Raw genomic sequence first — 21,633 nt, 5'->3', positions numbered from 1 at the left:
TTGCGGAGAAAAAGGAACCCTCGTGCACTACTGGTGGGAATGCAGACTGGTGCAACCACTGTGGAGAACAGTGTGGAGTTTCCTCAAAAAACTGAAAATGGAACTCCCATTTGACCCAGTAATCTCACTCCTAGGAATATATCCCAAGAAACTAGAAACACCAATCAGAAAGGATATATGCACCCCTATGTTCATAGCAGCACAATCTACAATAGCTAGAATCTGGAAACAGCCTAGGTGCCCGTCAGCAGATGATTGGATCCAAAAACTATGGTACATCTACACAATGGAATACTATGCTGCCATAAAAAAGAAGGAATTCTCATCATTTGCAGCAACCTGGATAGAACTAGAGAACATCATGCTGAGTGAAATAAGCCAGTCAATGAAAGAGAAATACCACATGGTCTCACTCATTTATGGATATTAAAGAACATTATAAACTGACAAACCGAAAGTCAGATATAAAGACAGTAAAGCAATAAGCAGACTGTAAAATTACAGCGGGGAGAGTAGGGAGATCTGGGGGAGATAAGAGATCAACCGAAGGACTTGTATACATGCATATAAGTACAACCAATGGACACAAAACTGTAGAGAGGAAGGGTATGTATGGGAGGGGGGGCAATGTTAAAATATGTACACAGATAATAATTTAATAGAAAATATTATGAAGCTTATCTATAATAGTTAACCTCATTTATTAGTGCTATATAAATCAGTGCCTAAAGTTGATTAAACTCTAATTCAAAAATTGTGCCACCTACACAGGAAATGATAAGTCGTGTTGACTTTTCCAGAATTATCAAAATTATAGTTTATATTTGTTCTTATTAATCAGAGAATCTTTAAAGCTTAGCTAAGTTTTTGCATTCAAAGGATAAAAAACAGAAAAATTAAGACAAAACAATTTATTATTAAATTATGGTCATATTGACTAAAAATGTTGATATAAATCACTGTTAGTATGCTCTTTATTATTTTTAAATAGTAGGAGAATTAACCTTTTAAAAATAGAGTTTTTATTTTATATATTTATAAAATATAATAAACAAAATAAACTTAAATAAACTTGACTATAAAAAAATGGCAATAAATAAGTACCCATCAATAATAACCTTAATTGTAAATGGATTACATGTTCTAATAAAAGGATATAGAATAGCTGAAAGGCTAAGAAAATATGACTCATGTACATGTTGTCTATAAGAGGCCACCTCAGAACAAAAGACTTACACAGTATGAGACTAAAGGGATGGAAAAATATTTTACAAAATAGACTTTAAAACAAAGGCCAAAAAAGAGACAAAGAAAATCACTATATACTACTAAATGGGTTGATCCAACAAGAGGGTAAAACCCTAGAAAACATGGTCATCCAGTTTAGGAGTACCTAAATATATTTTCTAAAATTTTGTGGACTTTAAAAGAGAGATCAACAACAATATAGTCATAGTAGGGGAATTTAATACCCTACTGACATCACTGGATAGAACTTCTAGACAAAAATTCAATAAGAAATGGATACCTTAAATCAGCGTTGCCTGGTGTGCCGTAGGTGCAGACAAGACAAGAATTTTATAATTTTTCACTATTTTGTTTACTTAATATTTCATAATAAAGTAATTATAAAATACTTTCTTTGTGTTTATTTGATTCCTATTCAAGAGAATTACTTTATATATAGTCAATATAGGCACAGAGTTAAATTTTTTAACATTTTCTAATGGCGGTGTGCCTCGTGATTTTTTTCATGAAACAAGTGTGCCTTTGCCCAAAAAAGGTTGAAAAACACTGCCTTAACTGACATACTAGATCAGATGAATTTAATTATATATCATCACCTGCATGCCTGCCTTAATGCCCCTAACCAGTTCTGCTTGCCAGCCTGATTGCCCATAATTGCTCTCCTGCTGGCCTGATAGACATCTAACTGCTCCCCTGCCAGCCTGATCGCCCACAACTGCCCTCCCCTACAGGTCTGATTGCCACCAACTGCCCTCCTCTGCAGGCCTAATTGCCCCCAACTTCTCTCCCCTGCTGATCTGATGGCCTACAACTGCCCTCCCCTGCCAATCTGATGGCCCACAATTGCCCTCCCCTGCCAGCTGATGGCCCACCACTGCCCTCCCTTGCTGGCCTCATTGCCCACAACTGCCCTCCCCTGCTAGCCTGATCGCCCACAAGTGCCCTCTCCTGTCATGACCCGCCTCCTCCGCTGGGCCCCACATCCACTGTGCATGCAGCCATCTTATGACAGCCATCTTTAGGGTGTGATGCATGACAACCACCTAGGTCAGTGGTCGGCAAACTCATTAGTCCACAGAGGCAAATATCAACAGGACAATGATTGAAATTTCTTTTGAGAGCCAAAATTTTTAAACTTAAACTTCTTCTAACGTCAATTCTTCAAAATAGACTCACCCAGGCCGTGGTATTTTGTGGAAGAGCTACACTCAAGGGGCCAAAGGGCCGCATATGGCTCATAAGCCACAGTTTGCCGACCATAGACCTAAGCTATTATTAGTATAGATAGTTCTGGAAGTCCTAGTCACAGCGATCAGAAAAAAAGAAGAAAATTAAAGGCATCCAAATTGAAAAGGAGGAAGTAAAACTGCCATTATTTGCAGGTGATGTGATATTATATAATACATAGTAAATCCTACAGAATCTACTAAAAAGCTACTAGATTTAAGTGAATTTGGCAAAGTTGCAAGATACATAATTAATACCTAAAAGTTGGTGGCATTTTTATACACCAATAATGAACTTTCAGAAAGAGAAACTAAGGAAACAATCCCACTAACTATTGCAAAAAACAGGCATCTAGGAATAGACTGAAGTGGGGAGGTAAAATACTTGTATTCAGAAAACTATTGGACATTGAGAAAAGAAATAGAGGAATATGCAAACAAGTGAAAGCATGTACCGTGTTCATAGATTTTTAAAAATATATTTTATTGATTTTTTACAGAGAGGAAGAGAGAAGGATAGAGAGTTAGAAACATCGATGAGAGAGAATCATCGATCAGCTGCCTCTTGCACACCCCCTATTGGGGATGTGCCCACAACCAAGGCACATGCCCTTGACCAGAATCGAACCCGGGACCCTTCAGTTCACAGGCCGACGCTCTATTCACTGAGCCAAACTGGCCTCGACCTGTGTTCATGGATTTTAACAATTAACATCTTTAAAATGTCCATACTACCCAAAGCAAACTATAGATTCAATGGAGTGCCTATTAATACACTAATGGCATATTTTATAGATCTAGAACAAATATTTCAAAAATTTATTTGAAACCCCAAAAGACTCTGAATAGCCTCAACAATCTTGAGAAAGAAGAACAAAGTTGGAGGAATCATAAGACTACGTATCAAGTTATACTACAAACCACTATAATCAAAACACCTTAGTATTAGAACAGGTGATGATATATAATTTAATGAAACAGAACAAAGACCCCAGAAATTGACCCAAGCCATCACGCTCAATTAATATTTGACAAAAGAGGCAAGAGCATACAATGGAGTAAAGACAGTCTCTTCAATAAATAGTACTGGGGGAAAGGACAAATCTATGCTAAATAAATAAATAAATAAATAAATAACCAACCACCAACTTACACCATACACAAGAACAAACTCAAAATGGATAAAACATTTAAATGTAACTTGGGAAAACATAAAAATTCTAGAAGAAAACACCACCATTAAAATCTCAAACATCACTGCTGGTGGGAATGCAGACTGGTGTGTGGGGAGCTGCCCTGAATGCAGGGGTCCTATATGCCTGAATGCAGGCATGGGTGTAGGACACAGCTCTCCATGTGCCCCCCTTTTCAATAACCTAAGTGGAAAATTACTAGTACCCCTAGGAATCCTGCTAACTGCAGATGTCTTTGCTTTAGGGTAAAAGAATTGATAGGAGCCTGCTGACACAGAAGGAGCTGCGAGTTAAGAGGAAGATAGATGGTTGTAAAAGGTCAGGTGCTGAAGGAACTTATCTGTACAGGAACTCATGTTAGCAGAAACGGCCACCTGCACGATTGCCTGAAATAAATATTTCCTCCTTCAGAATTGTATTAAAAGGTTGGAAAAATAAAATTCGGGGCGGCAGACCTTGGATCTGAGCCCTCCCGACCCCATCTGTTCTTGTCTTTTTTTTATCCTCACTCCCTCATTCAGGTACTGTTTGTTGCCGGCAGGTTCCGGCACTGGTGCAGTCACTGTGGAGAACAGTATGGAGTTTCCTCAAAAAACTGAAAATGGAACTCCCATTCGACTCAGTAATCCCACTCCTAGGAATATATCCTAAGAAACCAGAAACACCAATCAGAAAGGAAATATGCACCCCTATGTTCATAGCAGCACAATCTACAATAGCTAGGATTTGGAAACTGCCTAGATGCCCATCAGCAGATGATTGGACCAAAAATTATGGTACATCTACACAATGGAAAACTATGCTGCCATAAAAAAGAAGGAATTCTTTTTTTTTGTTTTTTTTGTTGTTTTGTTGATGGTTTCTTTTGCTGTGCAAAAGCTTTTTATTTTTTTTTTATTATTTTTTTAATAAGTTTTTATTGTTCATATTATTACAAATGTTCCTTCCCCCCGCCCCCCCCCCACCATTGCTCTCCTCCACCAGGTTCCCACCCCACCCTCTGCCCTTTCCCCTCTCCCCATTGTCCTCATCCATAGGTGCACAGTTTATGTTCAGTCTCTTCCCACACCCCCCTTCCCTTTTCCCCAAGAATCGTCAGTTCACTCCCCTTCCATACCTCTGATTCTATTATGTTCAACAGTTAATATTGTTCATCAGATTTTTTTAATTTCCTTGGTTTTTAGATTCACTTGTTGATAGTTACGTATTTGTTGTTCATAATTTTTATCTTTGTTTACTTTCTCTTCTGAAAGAACCCCCTTCAGCAATTCATATAATTCTGGTTTGGCGGTGATGAACTCCTTTAGCTTTTTTTTATTAGTGAAGCTCTTTATCTGGCCTTCGATTCTGAGTGATAGCTTTGCTGGATAGATTATTTTTGGCTGTAGGTTCTTGCTATTCATCACCTTGAATATTTCTTGCCATTCCCTTCTGGCCTGCATGGTTTCTGTTGAGAAGTCAGCTGACAATCGTATAGGTGCTCCTTTATAGGTTACTACCTTCTTTGCTCTTGCTTCTTTTAATATTCTCTCTTTGTCTTTTGCTCTTGGAATTTTAATAATGATGTGTCTCGGTGTGGTCCTCTTTGGATTCCTTTTGTTTGGAGTTCTGTGTGCTTCCTGGGCTTGTAAGTCTAACTCTTTCACCAGGTGGGGGAAGTTTTCTGTCACTATTTCTTTCAGTATGTTTTCGATATCTTGCTTTCTCTCATCTTCTGGGACCCCCATAATTCTGATGTTGGTTTGCTTGAAGTTGTCCCAGAGGTTTCTTACATTATCTTCAATTTTCTGGATTCTCTTGCCTTCTAGCTTCTGTGGAGGAGTGTCTTCTGGCTCTTTATGTTCCAAATCTTTGACTTGATTCTTGCGATCTTCCCTTCTGTTTTTAGGACTCAGTAAAATATTTTTTATTTCAGACAATGTATTCTTTATTTCTTGTTGATCCCTTATCATTTCTTGTTGACTCCTTATTAATTCTAGTTGATCTCTTTTCATATCCTCATAGGCCTTATCCATCTTTTCTAGGAAATTCTTGAAAAACCTTATAAGCGTAGATTTGAACTCTATATCCAGATGCTTTTTGTCCTCCATTTCTTTCGTTTGTGATCTATTTTGTTGTCGCATTTCGCAGTTACGGATGGGACGGGGTTTCAGGGTGGAGCCTGCAGCTTTGGCTTCCGTCAGCCCCGCCCTATGCGGGTCCTTCAGTGCTCGATGCCAGCGCCTCTGAGAGAAAGGTGCCCTCGATTTTCGCCTGCTGCCAAACAGTCTATGCTCTCCCCCAATGAGCCCGGTATTGGGGTTCAGTTCAGTTGGAAGTGGAGTTGGAGGTGGCGTTCAGAGCAGTCTGGAGCCCAGGTCTCCTTCCCGTCAGGGCAATCCCGCGGCACAGCCGACCGTCCCTTCTCTGCGCGCAGAGTGCGCGCCTCCGGGACCTCCTTTTGCCGCTCACCAGGGTTCCGCCTTACAGCCCGGCTCCCTATGGCTGAGCCTGAGTCCCAGGGGTCTGGCCCAGAACCGGGGTTCAGAGCAGTCGGGGGCCCAGCACAGTCGGAGTTTTATCTCCTTTCTGCTAGGGAACGCCCGCCAGGCACTCGGGCTCCCTCCTCTCTGGCTCCGTCCTCTCCGCACACCGCGTCTCCGTACCTTGGGCTTTTCCAGTTCCTCCGCGCCTCCTTCTGGTTTTCTCCTTGCTTCTCGCTGTAGAATTTCCAGTCAGTCAACCTTCCTGTAATTCTGGGCAATGTCCGTTTTATATTTTAGTTGTTTTTTATTGAAATTGTTGTGTGCGGCTGCAGCTAGGTGTTCACCTGGGCGCAGCCATCTTGGATCCTCAAAAGCTTTTTATATCAAAAAGAAGGAATTCTTATCATTTACAGCAACCTGGATGGAATTGGGAACATCATGCTGAGTGAAATAAGCCAGTCAATGAAAGAGAAACACCACATGACCTCCCTCATTTATGGATAATAAAGAACATTATAAACTGTTGAACAAAAAGATAGATACAGAGACAGTAAAGCAACAAACAGACTGTCAAATTACAGTGGGAAGGATAGGGATTTATGGGGGAGATAAGAGATCAACCGAAGGACTTGTATACATGCATATAAGCATAACCAATGGACGGAAAACTTTGCGGGGGGAGGGCATGTATGTGAGTGGGGGGAGCAATGGAAAGATATGTACACATATAATACCTTAATATAAATAAATAAATAAATAAATAAATAAATAACAAACACCTCCCCCCCACCAAAATGCCAACTCATTGGCACTGAAGTAGAAAGATAAAATACATACATACATACATACATACATAAAATAAAAATAGCTGAAACCAGTTTGGCTCAGCAGTAGAGCGTTGGTCTGTGGACTGAAAGGTCCCAGGTTCAATTCTGGTCAAGGGCATGTACATTGGTTGTGGGCACATCCCCGGTAGGGGGTTTGCAAGAAGCAGCTGGTCGATGTTTGTTTCTCATTGACATTTCTAGCTCTCTATTCATCTCCCTTCCTCTTTGTAAGAAAAATCAATAAAATATATTTTTAAAAATAAATAAAATAAATAAATAAAAATAAATACAAATCTCAGACATCTCACATGGCAGAATTTCTGCCAACTCATCTCCTAGGGCAAGAGAAACAGGAAAAAATAAACAAGTGGGTTTTCATCAAAGTAAATAGCTTCTGCACAGGAAACAAATAAAACACACACACAAGAACTGAGAACAAACAAACCAGAAACCCCCACAAAACCATCAGCAAAGCAACAAGGAAGCACACTGTATGGAAGAACATATTTGCCAATGATACATCTTGAAACGGGTTAATTAAAAAAATAAACAAAGTTTGTATATAACTCCACACCAAGAAGACAAACAATCCAATTTAAAAATTGAGTAAAGATCTTGAATAAACACTTCTCCAAAGTGGACATACAGATGGCCAAGAGACATTATGGAAAAATGCTCAAAATCGCTAATCAACTGAGAGATGGAAATTAAAAGCATAATGAGGTATCACCTCATATCTGTCAGAATTTGTTGGCTATCATCAACAAATCAACAATGACAAGTGCTGGAAAGGACGTGGAGAAAAAGGAAACCCTAATACATTGCTGGTGGGAATGCAGACTGCTGCAGCCATTATAGAAAACAGTATGGAAGTTCATAAAAAAATTAAATGTAGAACTTTCATTTGACCCAGGAATCCCACTTCTAGGAATATATCTTAAGAATCCCAAAACACCAATCAGAAAGAATGTATGCACCTCTATGTTCACAGCAGCACAATTTACTACCAGCTGAGATCTGGAAACAGCCCAAGTGGAAGGGTTTGGGGGAACAGAAAGAGAATTTGTACACATGTATTGGCTGCTCATGGGTGCAGCCAATAGTGTGGTGAAGGCCTCAGGTGGGGTAGTAGCAGGGTGGGGGACAATGGGGGACATCTGTAATACTGTTAACAATAAAACATTTTCATTTATATATTAGGCACAATAAGAAATTAACAATAACTAGTAGTAAAATAGATCCATTTTAACAATGTACTCTAATAACTAAGATAGCTACTAAATGACTTAAGAGTGCTGGCATTATGATGTCATCACATTATTTAGGGAAGTGTGCAATTTAAAACTTTATTTCTGGAATTTTTTATTTAATATTTTTAGGTTGTCATTGATTGCCAGTCAGTGCAACCATGGGAAGCAAATCCACAAATAAGGGGGGAGTGCTGTAAGGAAAAAACATAGTATACACAGGGCTCAGCACCACCCGCAGTTCCAGGCATCCACTGAGGCCTTGCAGCATGCTCCCCATGGATATGGGAGTCTGTACTAGCAGGCAGTACTTCACGTGATTTCAAGTGAAAAATACGGTCATTTCAATCATGCCACTTATTTCAAAAGATAATTCACATAGATCTAGAAGTGTCAGCATTTGCTAACCAATCTCTACACGGTAGTAAGAGGGGACTCAGGCCTTGAGGAGTGCAGTTCCAGGCAAAACCCTGTGTGTGATCTCTCTGACTCAACTGTAGGCGATTTTCGGGTTTCTTGGGAGGCCTCTGGAGAAAAGCTGTCCTCCCCACACCAGATGTGGGAGTAAACAATGCACTGTAATTTTCTTGAGGGAGTTGTAGTCACACTCAGTGCCTACCCTCTAGCTCATATCCATGTATCACTCCTGTCCCGGCCTTCTTGGAGGTGAGGACAGGGGTAACCTTTCCCTCTTCCCACCTTTCCTTTTCATCCAGCCTCCCTGGGGTTGGGGCCCATAAAGCTGCAGTAATTGAGATGATTCCTGAGTTTGTGCTGATTCCTTCGCCCTCGCTCAGCACTTGGTGGGGTGGTGGGGAGCTCTGAGCAAGAGGTGCTGGGCTCCCTTGCCCTCTGCATGCACTGATACAGCACATACATAACTACTGGGCTATTTCCTTTCCTAACTGACCACCTCCACACCCAATTGCTGAACAGGATGGAACTGGCACCCAGGCAACACACTTACTAGTAGTTTGAAATGAATATAATTTTGTTCTGTATTATCTTTACCCTGACCCCATTACCCTCTACTATGGCAACTGGCACAGGGTGGCTCTTTCTGATATACAATTTCCTCCATTAGTGAATTTATGGGAACAAAAGTGTGTGGCTTACTTGGAAATACTAAGTAAAGAGTGAATAAAATATAGCTATAGAGAAACACCACATGACCTCACTCATTTGTGGATAATAAAGATCATTATAAACTGATGAACCAAAAGATAGATACAGAGACAGTAAAGCAACAAGCAGATTGTCAAATTTCAGCGGGGAGGGGAGGAGGATCTGGGGGAGATAATAGATCAACTGAAGGACTTGTATACATGCATATAAGTACAACCAATGGACATAAAGCTCTAGGGAGGGAGGGGATGTGTGGGAGGGAGGGAGAGGGGAAAAATCAATAAAATATGTAAAAATAAATAAATAAATAAACAAATAAATAAAGAATTAAGGAAAAACATATAGTCTATAGTATAGTATAGTATAGTATAGTATAGTATAGTATAGTATAGTCAGAATGGTATGGTATGGTATGGTATGGTATGGTATGGTATGGTATAGTATAGTATAACATAGTATGGAATAGTAGTAATCTCTTAGCTCGGGGAAAACTGGCATAGTTCAATGCTGTGGGGAAGTATTTGGCCTTCAAAGAAGAGAAGGACTAAAGCATCCACGCTCTTCGTGCTGTAAGCTCGCGCCTGCTGAGTGGTAGCAAGAACACACTTACGTCCCGTATGGCTTCATAGAGGGCTTTGAAAGTCGGCTGCTTATCATCATGGTAGACGCCTCGGTTCCCATGCAGAACAGACACCCCTTCGAGCTCTGCCCCTTTGCAGTTGCTACCATACATGCAGTGGTCAGGACGGTAGTTCCAGTGGCAGGGGAACACATAGAGACATTCTGGTGGTGACAAGAGAAAGACATGTCCACAGTCAGTGCTGGCTCTTCGGCAAACCTGACGATTAAACCAACGTTTCCATAAATGGCACATAGCAGATGATTTAATGCACTTTTGTGATTATGACTCATGGACCACATTTCAACACATTTGTTAATATCCTGAGGTCAGAAATTAAGAGGGTATACATCAGTGATGTTGTCAGTCCCTCCCCCCGAAAGGAGAACAGGGGATAAGAAGGCACACAAGCTCTTGCTCAGACAATTGGTCTGAATCCCAACTCTCAGCAAAACCTAAGTCCAGTGATTTAATATTCCTGTGCTTCCATTTTTTTTAACCTATAAAATGGGAATATAGGACCTCCTTCTTATTTTGATAATTAAATGTAAAATTTTCATGTAAAATCTTAGCAGAGTACTAAGCACATAGTGATAGTTGATAAAGTTAACAGATATAATCAACTATTCAGAAAGATTTTGTGACATGGACAGATCCCCAAAATGGGAGTTAAGATTAAAGCAAAGATTTGTCTTAGGATTAAAACCAACCAACAGCCTTGGCTACTTGGCTCAGTGGTTTCAAGTTGACCTATGAACCAGGAGGTCGTGTTTCGATTCCTAGTTAGGGCAAATGCCCAGTTTTGGGGCTTGATGATTGATGCTTCTATCTCAAATTCCCCCTCCCTTCCTCTCTGAAATCAATAAAAATATATTTAAAAAAAAACACAAAAAACTAAAACCAACAAACAACAGCAAAGGAGAAAAAATCCAAAGAAAGAAGCAAAGACAAAAGAAAGTTCCTATGCCATGTTGACAATACACACTGGGTGAGCATGTGCACATATGTACACCTGTGTGTTTCTCTCTAACCCAGTGGTTCTTAGCCAAGGGCAAAATTACCTGCCCCTGCAGCCAGTTGGCAATGTTTGGAGGGAGACATTAGTGTAATATACGAGAGAAGCTGCAACTTCCATCTGGTACTAGAGAGAACAAGAGTACCCCAACATCACCCAGTGAATAGACAACCATCACAGCCACAATAGCACCAAATCAAGAAACTCTGCTGTAATCCTGTTGAACTCAGAAAATGTCCCCTTGATGAATAGGAAAACACAATTATCAATAAATCCATAACTCCCCAGCTTCCTGGCCCTCAGCTTGATGGCTTTAAAAACTGGGCTACAGGCATATGGACCAGAGTTCTCTGTGAATGTGGGTTACTGATCAGAAGAAAGGCCCGTCTGAGAGCACCAAAGAAGTAGAGAAGATAGATGACACTGTCAGAAAAGCAGTTTGGAGATGTGCTAGTGGGTTGGGTTGATAGCATTCACTTCTCATGGAAAAACCCCTGCTTAGAGAACCCTTTCAGAAAGCTTTACTAGAAAGTGAAGAATGAAGAGGCTACCCCCACATACCTCTGGCAGACTGTGCTAGTACTTATGTCAGGGTAGGCAGCTGGTGAGGATGAAGAAATGAAGGGAACAAATGGAATCAGACTTTCAGCCTGATCTACTAGTGAGCGGAATCAGACAGTGAGCCTGAGCCAGCAGGAAGTAGCAGCATTCACAGGCTCCCCCTAAAACAACCACGCCCTCACTGGGCAGGAAGAATGTCTGGAGAAAACCAGCCATTGGTCAGGGTCCCAGAGTGGAGACATAAGCAACAACGAAATTCCTTTGCTCTGCACCTGTGCAGTGGAAGTCAATATGGCGTAGCAGGAGTGAGCAGGTGCTCAGCAGAAACAAGATGAAGCAGCAGGACTCTGGGGCATGTGCTGTAGGACTCTGCCCCTTTATGCCACAGTGGTGGCATAAAGGGGCAGAGTCCAGCCTAGGAAAACTAGGAAAAGAATGATATTAGATGAGGTGCAGAACCCCAGGATATCCAGGCCATGGATTGGTTAGGGAAGGACCAAGCACAAGCCTGGAAAACCCCAGAGAGCAGGTTGGACAGCTTTGTGGAGGAAAGGGGGCCACGTGCTCACCCGATGGGCTCAGGGAAGGCCTGTGTGGCGGCCTTGCTAACTCAGAGACAAAGCATGGTCTTAAATTAAAACATTTTAATTTAAAAAAGCATTTTATAGTGGGTAGCTATACCTAGGCTAGTATTGAAGTATGGTAGCAACCATACTTGAGTAAAAATTGCTGTTTAATATTTTAAACTTGCTGTTTTGGGTTCTGTACTCATTTAAAAGTTATTTTGATTTTCTGAACTTATGTATGATTGAATACTCCCTTGATGACTATTTGAATATCCCATTGATTGTAATCTCACTGGTCATCGAAGTACATTCCTCTGGGACCCAAGACAGTTCAATCATCCTAAATGCCCTCAGCGGCTACAGATAGTGCATTCCTGTTGACTCAGTGGTCCCAGAATCCAGACAGCACAATTATTCTAAATTGTCCAGGTTGTCCGTTTCAAATAATGTGTTCCTGTCGATTTATTTTTATTTATTTTTATTTTTTTAAATAAACCTTTATTGTTCATATTATTACAAATGTTCCTCATTTTTCCCCCCTCCATTGATCCCCTCCACCAGGTTCCCACCCCACCCTCTGCCCTTTCCCCACCCCACATTGTCCTCATCCATAGGTGCATAGTTTATGTTCAGTCTCTTCCCGTAGATACTCTAGGTCAGTGTTTCCCAACCTTCTCTCATGATGAGAATCACCTGGTGGAGTTGTTAAAACACAGATTCCTGAATCCCAACTAAGAAGTGCTAAACTAGAATTTTGGGGAACATATAGGTAAAATTGTATACTTAACTAGTGCTCTAAGACAGATTTTATATACAGAGCACTAAGTTAGGTATGCAATTTTACCTATATGTTCCCCAAAATTCTAGTTTAGCACTTCTTAGTTGGGATTCAGGAATCTGTGTTTTAACAACTCCACCAGGTGATTCTCATCATGAGAGAAGGTTGGGAAACACTGCTCTAGGTAACTAACTCGCTCAGTTTCACTTCTGTAAAATCTTGAAACAGGTTCCTCATTCCAAACCCAAAGATGTAATCAATACTTTTGTGATTTTCTGCCAATATAAGCCAGAAGTGGCCAGCTGTTTGGGACTGCGAGATTTGGAGCTTTAGCCCCTGTATGCAGCTGCCCTTTAATAAATGACTCCATAATTCAATTTCTTGAGGCGTCCTTTGTAAGATGGGGGTTACACTACATTTGGAGGCCCCAGCAAGATCCACCACTAGAGGGCGCTGGTCTGGACGCCAAGGGAGGCCAATCCCCTTGGCTGGTTGTGGAGCCCGAGGGAGAAGTTCCAGGGCCCAGGAGAACTTCCCTCCGGGTCCAGCGAGTGGACAGGGAACACTGGCACATCCATAAAATTTGTCTCGGAGTCCTGGAAGCCCCCTGAGGGGAGTCCGGGCTTACTGGTTGAGCGGTCACCTGGGGATGGTGGAAAGGGCTGGACTTCCCCATCCCAGAAGTGCCCTGAGACCTCAGAGCTCACTCCTGGTTTCTGGTTGTTTTTTTTGTGTGTGTGTGTTTTTGTTTGTTTGTTTGTTTTGTCATATTTGGGCCCTCTGTGTATTATTTGTTGAGTTTTGATTTGTCAAAGTTTTGTCAGTTTGTTGTTAGGTTTGTTGAAATCCTCTTGGAGGACATTGAGCGGTTCTTCCCTTCCTGTTTAACCTTTGACTGTGTGACTGGATTACTGAGCTTTTTATCAAGGTTCCTTATAGGGTTTTGCCTCTCCTGAAATAACCCTCTACGTGTACCCTGTCCCTCCCCAACTAAGCACTCTTTTCCCAGATCAGTGTCTGACTCCAGGATGGCTTTCCCCTCACAGTCCTTGGCGTACTCCGGGAGTTTTGATGTTTTTTCTTTCACATACACTGGTCCTGCCCACTGACCTGCAGCGGTGGCGGTGGAACCAGAAAAAGTGGCGGCGGAGGTGGCAGCGTTTGCAAGCCTCCTCCCTCAAGGGGTTTGATTCCTGAGCCTCAGTCTCCCTGTGCCAACCCTCCTGGTCCCGCCCTCATTAGGGGAGGCAGACCGAGCTCCAGAGAAACTCCCTAGGTTGTATGATGAGGCATTTATCTGTTTGCTAAGTCTATTAGTCTTGTTTCCTTTGTCCAACATGAGTGCCATTTCTGTTTTGCTGAAACATGAGTCGAGTATCCTGTCCTGGGATGTGGGACAGGGAGATCCCCATCAGGGGACTTGGGCAGTGTTCCCGTTATCTGCTCAGATCCCAAGACTATAAGAGCACTTATTTACTGAAAGGGTATAAGTACAGATGTTTGTTTGATATTTTGTTTGTCTGCCTGGGTATAATTATTTGTTCATGTAAGTGTGGAAGTCTGTGAGAAGATAAAAAAACCCACATTTAATTTATTTAAGGCTGAGTGCTCTGACACATAGCAAACTGCCCCGAGTGGCCACTGGGATTAATTTGAAGGTATGAAGTTGTAACAATTGTGTTCCGAAGAGGTTTAAAGCAGGGACCAAATTCTAAAGTTAATTATTTACAAGAAGGAAGCCAGAGCTGGCAAAGTCACCAAGTTTGCCCAGAAAGCTAAAACAAACAAACAAAAACAACAACAAAAAACAAACAAACAAAAACTAAATGAATCTTATTTTGACACCTGCCATCACCCAGTCTTAATCAGTGGTGGAGGATTGGTCTCAACTGTTTGTCTCAATTGGCCATTGGAGTTTAACATGGTTAATGATTACAATACATTGTAAAACCTTCAGAAGGAAAGGAATTATTAGTTTTTTAAAAATCAGTACTTTTTAATGGAAACATACTCAAGCAAAGGACCTTTTCAGAAAGGTCAGGAAGTCTGATTGCAGTATAGGGGTCACTGATTCCCCCACACCACCTTCATTGGCAGTAGGCAAGCGCTTTCCCCAGAGGGAACAGAGAGCGGACTGCCAGATGCAAATGCCTTGGTAGGAGCACCTCCTTAGCCACATGGGACCTCGCCCTGCTCCCTGCCTCCGCCCACCAGGTGCCCATCCCCTCCAGGGGTTGTTCTGAGTAGCTGGAGGCAGCAGCGAGGAAAATTCCCTTGTGACCCCCTGCGCCCCAAAAAGACCCAAGAACCACCGGCGACTCCTTGGACACTTTTCACTGTGTTCTGTTAGGGGGCTTAAAGGCACAGCTAGAAATTCCCCTTTTCAGACTTAATCAGAAACTGAGATCTTTATCTCTAGGAAAACAGGAGGCCTGGGGACAGGGTGCTGGGCCTGCTCTCTCCTCCCTTTGCCTTTTTTAAATGTTTTAAAATAGCATGCAATACTGAAACATGGATTGCTAGATATGTTAAAGGAAAGGCCAGCAGCAAATAGGAGGAGTTAGTAAGCCTATTGTTAAAGGAAAAGCCAGCAGCAAATAGGAGGAGTTGTTAACAATAGGCTTCCAGGGACCCTGGAAGAGTGTGTCCTGACAAGTTATCTTAGGGAAGCAAAAGGGAGACTCAGACTCCAAGGGTCTTTAATTTAGAGGAAGAGGACTGACAGGACCAGGGCTCCTCTCCATTAAGCCCCCAGGGTAACCTTACAAGTGGAGGGCAAATCTGTTAGTTTCCTGGTGGACACTGGGGCAGCCTATTCAGTATTGACAGAGCTGATGGGACCCATAACCTCTAAGAAGACAGCAGTCCAGGGAGCCACCAGACAAACTGCCTGTTTTCCTTGGACATCAAGAAGGATTGTGCACCTTGGAAGGAACCTGTACCGAGGGAACGCAGCAGCTGAACTGGACCAAAGTGGAACAATGGGCCTTTGAGGAGCTAAAGAAGGCTCTCGTCTCAGCACCTGCCCTAGCCTTGCCAGATGTCACGAAGCCCTTCTACCTCTACTTGAGTGAGATAAGGGGCATTGCCAAAGGGATTCTCACTCAGACTCTAGGACCCTGGAAGAGACCTGTAGCTTAGCTATCTAAGAGACTAGACCCTGTGGCAGCAGGGTGGCCAGCGTGCCTCTGGGCAGTGGCCACCACAGCATTGCTGGTGAAGGAGGCAGATAAGCAGACTCTGGGCCAGGAGCTAGCCCTGACAACACTCCATGGTGTGGAGGCCCTCCTCCAAGGTGCTCCAGAGAGATGGATGTCAAACACCAAAATCACCCAGTGCCAAGCTCTTCTCTTGGATCAGCCCTGCATAGGGTTCCAAAGACACTGGCCATCAACCCCTCGTATGCCACCAGCCTTTAATAAATGACTCCATAATTTAATTTCGTGAGTCGTCCTTTGTAAGATGGGGGTTTCACTGCAACAGTGTCTTCCCTGACAAAGAGCCACTTCAATCTTTAATGAACCTACTGTCATTTTGCAGCTAAGATAGCATACCTCTGGAATGTCAGGGTAACTAGTAACTTCCCTTTTTTTGGACCCTCTGGTGCAGGCCCCAGATTCCCCCATTGTTATTGTTATCTGTTGACTGTCACCAATTCTGAACTACTTAAGAAAAAAGAAGTATGTGTCTATCATTTTACTTTTTTCTTTCTTTTTTTATTATTTAAATATTACTAATACTGTGTTTCCCCGAAAATAAGACATTCTCCGAAAATAAGACCTAGTGCATGGAAAGATAAGACATCCCCTGAAAATAAGACCTAGCGCAACTTTGGGAGAAAAAAATTAATATAAGACACTGTCTTATTTTCGGAGAAACAGGGTAGTAGTACATATGTCTCCTTTTTCCCCCACAATTGACCTTCCCCCAGCCTCCACTACCCCTGGCACATGCCCTCACCCCCCACCCAGTGTCTTGTGTCCACTGGTTATGCTTATAGGCATGCATAAAAGTCCTTCAGTTGATCTCTTACCTCCCCCCACCTCCAGCCCTCCCCAGCCTTCCCAACTATCGTTTGACAGTCATTCGATGCTTTTCTATGAATCTATTTTTTTCACTTAAAAGATTTTTTACATATGTGTCCTTATTCCCCCATTACTCTCCATTTCTTACTAATGCCACCCCCCCCCCCCCCCCCCGTTGTCTGTGTCCATTGATTAGGTGCATAAGCATGTACACAGTCCCTTGGTTGATTTCTCCCCCTCACTCCCACTGACCCCCATCTTCTCTGAGGTTTTGCATTCTGATGGACATTTTTCAGTCTCTGGATCTGTTCTTGTTCATCAGTTTATGCTGTTAATTATATTCCACAAATGAGTGAGATCATGAGATGTTTATCTTTCTCTGCCTGGCTTATTTAACATAGCATCATGCTCTCCAGTTTCAACCATGCTGTTGCAAATGGTAAGAACTCCTTTTTTACCATAGCATAGTATTCCATTGTGTAGATATGCCACAGTTTTTTTTTTGTTTGTTTTTTTTAAATATATTTTTATTGATTTTATAGAGAGGAAGGGAGAAAGATAGATAGTTAGAAACATCGATGAGAGAGTCATCGATCAGCTGCCTCTTGCACACCCCCTACCCGCAACCAAAGTACATGCCCTTGACCGGAATCAAACCCGGGACCCTTCAGTCCCCAAGCCAACGCTCTATCCATTGAGCCAAACCGGTCCAGCAATAAACATTTATTATTAAAAAAAGATGGCTTAAAAAAACCTGCTTAATATAACATATAACCATTTTAATAATTTATAGAACTTTTGCTTGTGGGTAAAGAAATAGGAAAGATTTTTCCCTATTAACAGACTAGAAAAAGAACTAACCAAAATAAGGTTTATTCTTTTTTTTTTTAATTAATCTTTATTGTTCATATTATTACAAAGGTTCCTCATTTCTTTCCCCCTCCACCAGGTTCCCACCTCACCCTCTGCCCCCTCCCCATCCCCCATTGTCCTCATTCATAGGTGCACAGTTTATGTTCAGTCTTTTCCTCCCTCCCTTTCCCTGATAGTAAATCCCTTTTCAGATAGTAAATCAGTTACTTAGCATTTTCTCATATCAATAATACCTCCACATGCCCAATGATGCACTTCACACAAAAGACATTTCCAAATAGGTCAACCAGCCTCATCCAGGCCCTACCCAAGGCACTCACAGATCAACACCCCAGCGCTATACTAACTCAACACATCCAGATCTAAGCCTTCATCACTTGATTCAGCAGACCCTCAAGTTCCCGCAAAAGTTTCCAGCCATGTCTGAGAGGCAGCCGTGGGGCAGGGGCAGGTGAGGAGCGAGCTGTTCCGGGCCTGGCTACTCCGGGCCTGGCCTCTGTTGCTCTGGTCCATTCCACAACCAGCTGCTCCGGGTCTGGTCACTGCTGCTCCCGACCTAGTTGCTCTGGACTTGGCTGCTGCTGCTCCGGGCCTGGCCGCACCCGACCCGGCTGCTCTGGGCCCAGCTGCTCTGGACCCGGCCGCTCCGGGCCTGGCCGCTCCCAGCCTGGCAGTTGCTGCTCCGGGCCTGGCCGCACCCGACCTGGCTGCTCCGGGCCTGGCCGCCCCCAGCCTAGCAGCTGCTGCTCCGGGCCTGGCTGCTCCCAGCCTGGAAGCCGCTGCTCTGGGCCTGGCCACTCCCAGCCTGGATATGCCACAGTTTTTTAATCCACTCATCTGCCCATGGGCACTTAGGCTGTTTCCAAATCTTAGCTATGGTAAATTGATATTTTAATGGCGAGTGCAATAAATCTCTAGATTGCTTTGGGTAGTATGGACATTTTGATTATGTTGATTCTACCAATCCAAAAACATGGTATGTTCTTCCATCTGTTTATGTCTTCCTCTTTCTCTTTTTTCAGTGTCATGTAGTTTTCAACGTATAGGTCTTCCTTAGTTAAGTTTATTCCTAGGTATCTTAATTTTTTTTGGTGCAATGGTAAATGAGATTGCTTTTTTAGTCTCTCTTTCTGTAAGTTTATTATTGGTGTATAGAAATGCCATAGATTTCTTGGCATTAATTTTGTATCCTGCAACACTGCCAAATTCATTTATTAAGTCTAATAAATTTTTGATGGAGTCTTTAGGGTTTTCTATGTATAATATCATGTCATCTGCGAATAATGACAGTTTTACTTCTTCTTTTCCAGTTAGGATGCCTTTTATTTATTCTTCTTGTCTGATCACTGTGGTTAGCCCTTCCAGCATATGTGAACAGGAGTGGTGAGAGTGGACATCCCTGTCTTGTTCCTTTTCTTAGTGGAAATGGTTTTAGTTTTTGCCAATTGAGTATGATGTTGGCTATGGGTTTGTTATATATGGCTTTTATTATGTTGAGGTATGATCCTTCTATTCCCACCTTAGAGTTTTTATCAAGAAAGGGTGTTGGATTTTGTCAAATGCTTTTTCTTCATCAATTGATATCATTATATAGTTTTTATGTCTCAGTTTTTTTATGTGATGTATCACATTATTAATTTTCAGATATTGTACCATCTTTATATTCCTGGAATAAATACCACTTGGTGATGGTGTATGATCTTTCTAATGTATTGTTGGATTTGTTTTGCTAGAATTTTGTTGAGGATTTTGGCATCTATGTTTATGAAGGATATTGTCCTGTAATTTTCTTTTTTTGTATTGTCTTTTTCTGGTTTGGGATTAGAGTAATTCTGGCTTTGTAGAAAGAGCTTGGAAGAGCTCCTTCCCTTAAATTTTTTGGAGTAGTCTGAGGAAGATAGGTTTTATTTCTTTGAATGTTTGCTAAAACCCCTGTGATGCCGTCTGGTCCCGGGCTTTTGTTTATTGTTTATTGGAAGATTTTGATTACTGTTTCAATTTCCTCCATAGTTATCAGCCTATTCAGATTATCTTATTCCTCCTGGCTGAGTTTTGGAAGGTCGTAATTTAACAGGAACATGCCCATTTCTTCTAGGTTGACCAGTTTGTTGGAGTAGAGTTGCTCATAGTATTTTTTTTTATGATTCTTCATATTTCTGTGGGGTCTGTTGTTATTTCACCTCTTTCATTTCTGATTTTGTTTATTTGGGTCCTCTCTCTTTTCTTCTTGGTGAGCCTGGCTAGAGGTTCATCAATCTTGTTTATCCTTTCAAAGAAGCAGCTCTTGGTTTCATTGATCTTTTGTATTTTTTCCTTTGGTCTCTATGTCATTTATTTCCACTCTGATCTTTATTATTTCCTTCCTTCTGCTCACTGTGGGCTTTTCTTGTTGCTCTCTTTCTAATTCATCAAGCTGCAGAGTTAGATGGTTTACTAACAGTTTTTTGAGGTAGGCCTGTAATGCTATGAACTTCCCTCTCAGGATTGCTTTCACTGTGTCACTGAGATTTTGGATTGTTGTGTTTTCATTGTCGTTTGTTTCCAGGATATGTTTTATTTCTTCTTTCACCTCTTTTGTAACACACTCATTGTTTAATAGTATGCTATTCAACCTCCAAGTGTTTGAATTTCTGTGATTTTTTTTTTACTGTAGTTGACTTCTAATTTTATGCCACTGTGATCTGAGAAAATGCTTGATATGATTTCAATTCTTTTGAATTTGGAGAGACTTTGCCTGTGTCCCAATATGTGGTCTATCTTTTAAAATGTCCTCTGTGCACTTGAGAAGAATGTATATTCTGTAGTTTTGGGGTAGAATGTCCTATAGATGTCAATTAAGTCCATCTGATCTAGTGAGTCATTTAGGATTAAAGTTTCTTTGCTAATTTTTTTGTCTAGAGGATTTATTCAGTGATGTTAATGGGGTATTAAAGTCTTCTACTATGATTGTGTTGTTGTCAATCTCTTCCAGAAGTTGTTTTTTTAAATGTATTTGGTGCATAAATGTTTACCAAAATTATATTCTCTTCTTTTATTAATCCCTTTAGCATTCCTTGTCACTTATTATGGTCTTCCCTTTAAGGTCTATTTTGTCAGATATAAATATTGTTACCCTAACTTTTTTTTTTCATTTCCATTTGTTTGATACATACTTTTCCATCCCTTCACTTTTAGTCTGTGTGAGTCCCTTGATCTGTGGTGAGTCTCCTGTAGTCATCATATATATGTGTCATGTTTTCTTTTCCATTCATTCACTCAATGTCTTTTGATTGGAACATTTAACCCATTTAGACTTAATGTTATTATTGATAGGTACTTGTTTGTAGCCATTTCTGTACTTTATGCCTGTGTACCTCCCTCCCTCTCTATTTCTTCTTTTTACAGCATTCCTTTTAGCATTTCTTGCATTGCTGTCTTGGTAGTGAATAACTTCCTTAGCCGCCTTTTTTATTTATTTACTTTTTTTTTTTTTTTTTTTTTTTTTTTTTTTTTTTTTTTTTTGTCTGCAAAGCTCCTGATTTTCCCTTCAATTTTTATTGATAGTATTGCTGGATAGAGTGAGTATTCTTGGGTTGAGTCCCTTGCTTTGCATCTCTTTGTATACCTCCTTCCACTGCCTTCTTGCTTCATGTGTTTCTGTTGAGAAATTTAATAGTCTGATGGGGGATTCTTTGTAGGTAACTCTCTGTCTCTCTCTTGCAGCCTTTAAGACTCTCTCTTTGTCATTAACATTTGCCATTTTAATTATGAGATGTCTTGGTGTGGCTTTTTTGGGATTCATCTTGATTGGGACTCTCTGTACTTGTGTAACTTTTTACTTCCCCATATCAGGGAAGTTTTATGTCATTATTTCTTCAAATAGATT

The 21,633-nt window shown here is 41.4% G+C and overlaps 1 protein-coding gene across 2 annotated transcripts in view; it reads right to left on the bottom strand.

Moving 5' to 3' along the window:
• Positions 1-21,633, bottom strand: part of GXYLT2 (glucoside xylosyltransferase 2) — a 173,541-nt gene that overhangs the window by 33,994 nt on the left and 117,914 nt on the right. For both annotated transcript variants that reach the window (XM_036428845.2, XM_045578262.1), the window contains exon 6: positions 9,942-10,114. In XM_036428845.2, coding sequence (XP_036284738.1) covers positions 9,942-10,114 — 173 coding nt within the window. The remainder of the gene's footprint in view (positions 1-9,941; positions 10,115-21,633) is intronic.

The sequence above is a fragment of the Pipistrellus kuhlii genome, unplaced genomic scaffold (genome assembly GCF_014108245.1).
Source record: "Pipistrellus kuhlii isolate mPipKuh1 unplaced genomic scaffold, mPipKuh1.p scaffold_m20_p_93, whole genome shotgun sequence".
In the NCBI taxonomy this organism is placed as follows: Eukaryota; Metazoa; Chordata; class Mammalia; order Chiroptera; family Vespertilionidae; genus Pipistrellus; species Pipistrellus kuhlii.
Note: the sequence above shows the minus strand (reverse complement) of the source record. Positions and strands in the feature narration are given on the sequence as shown.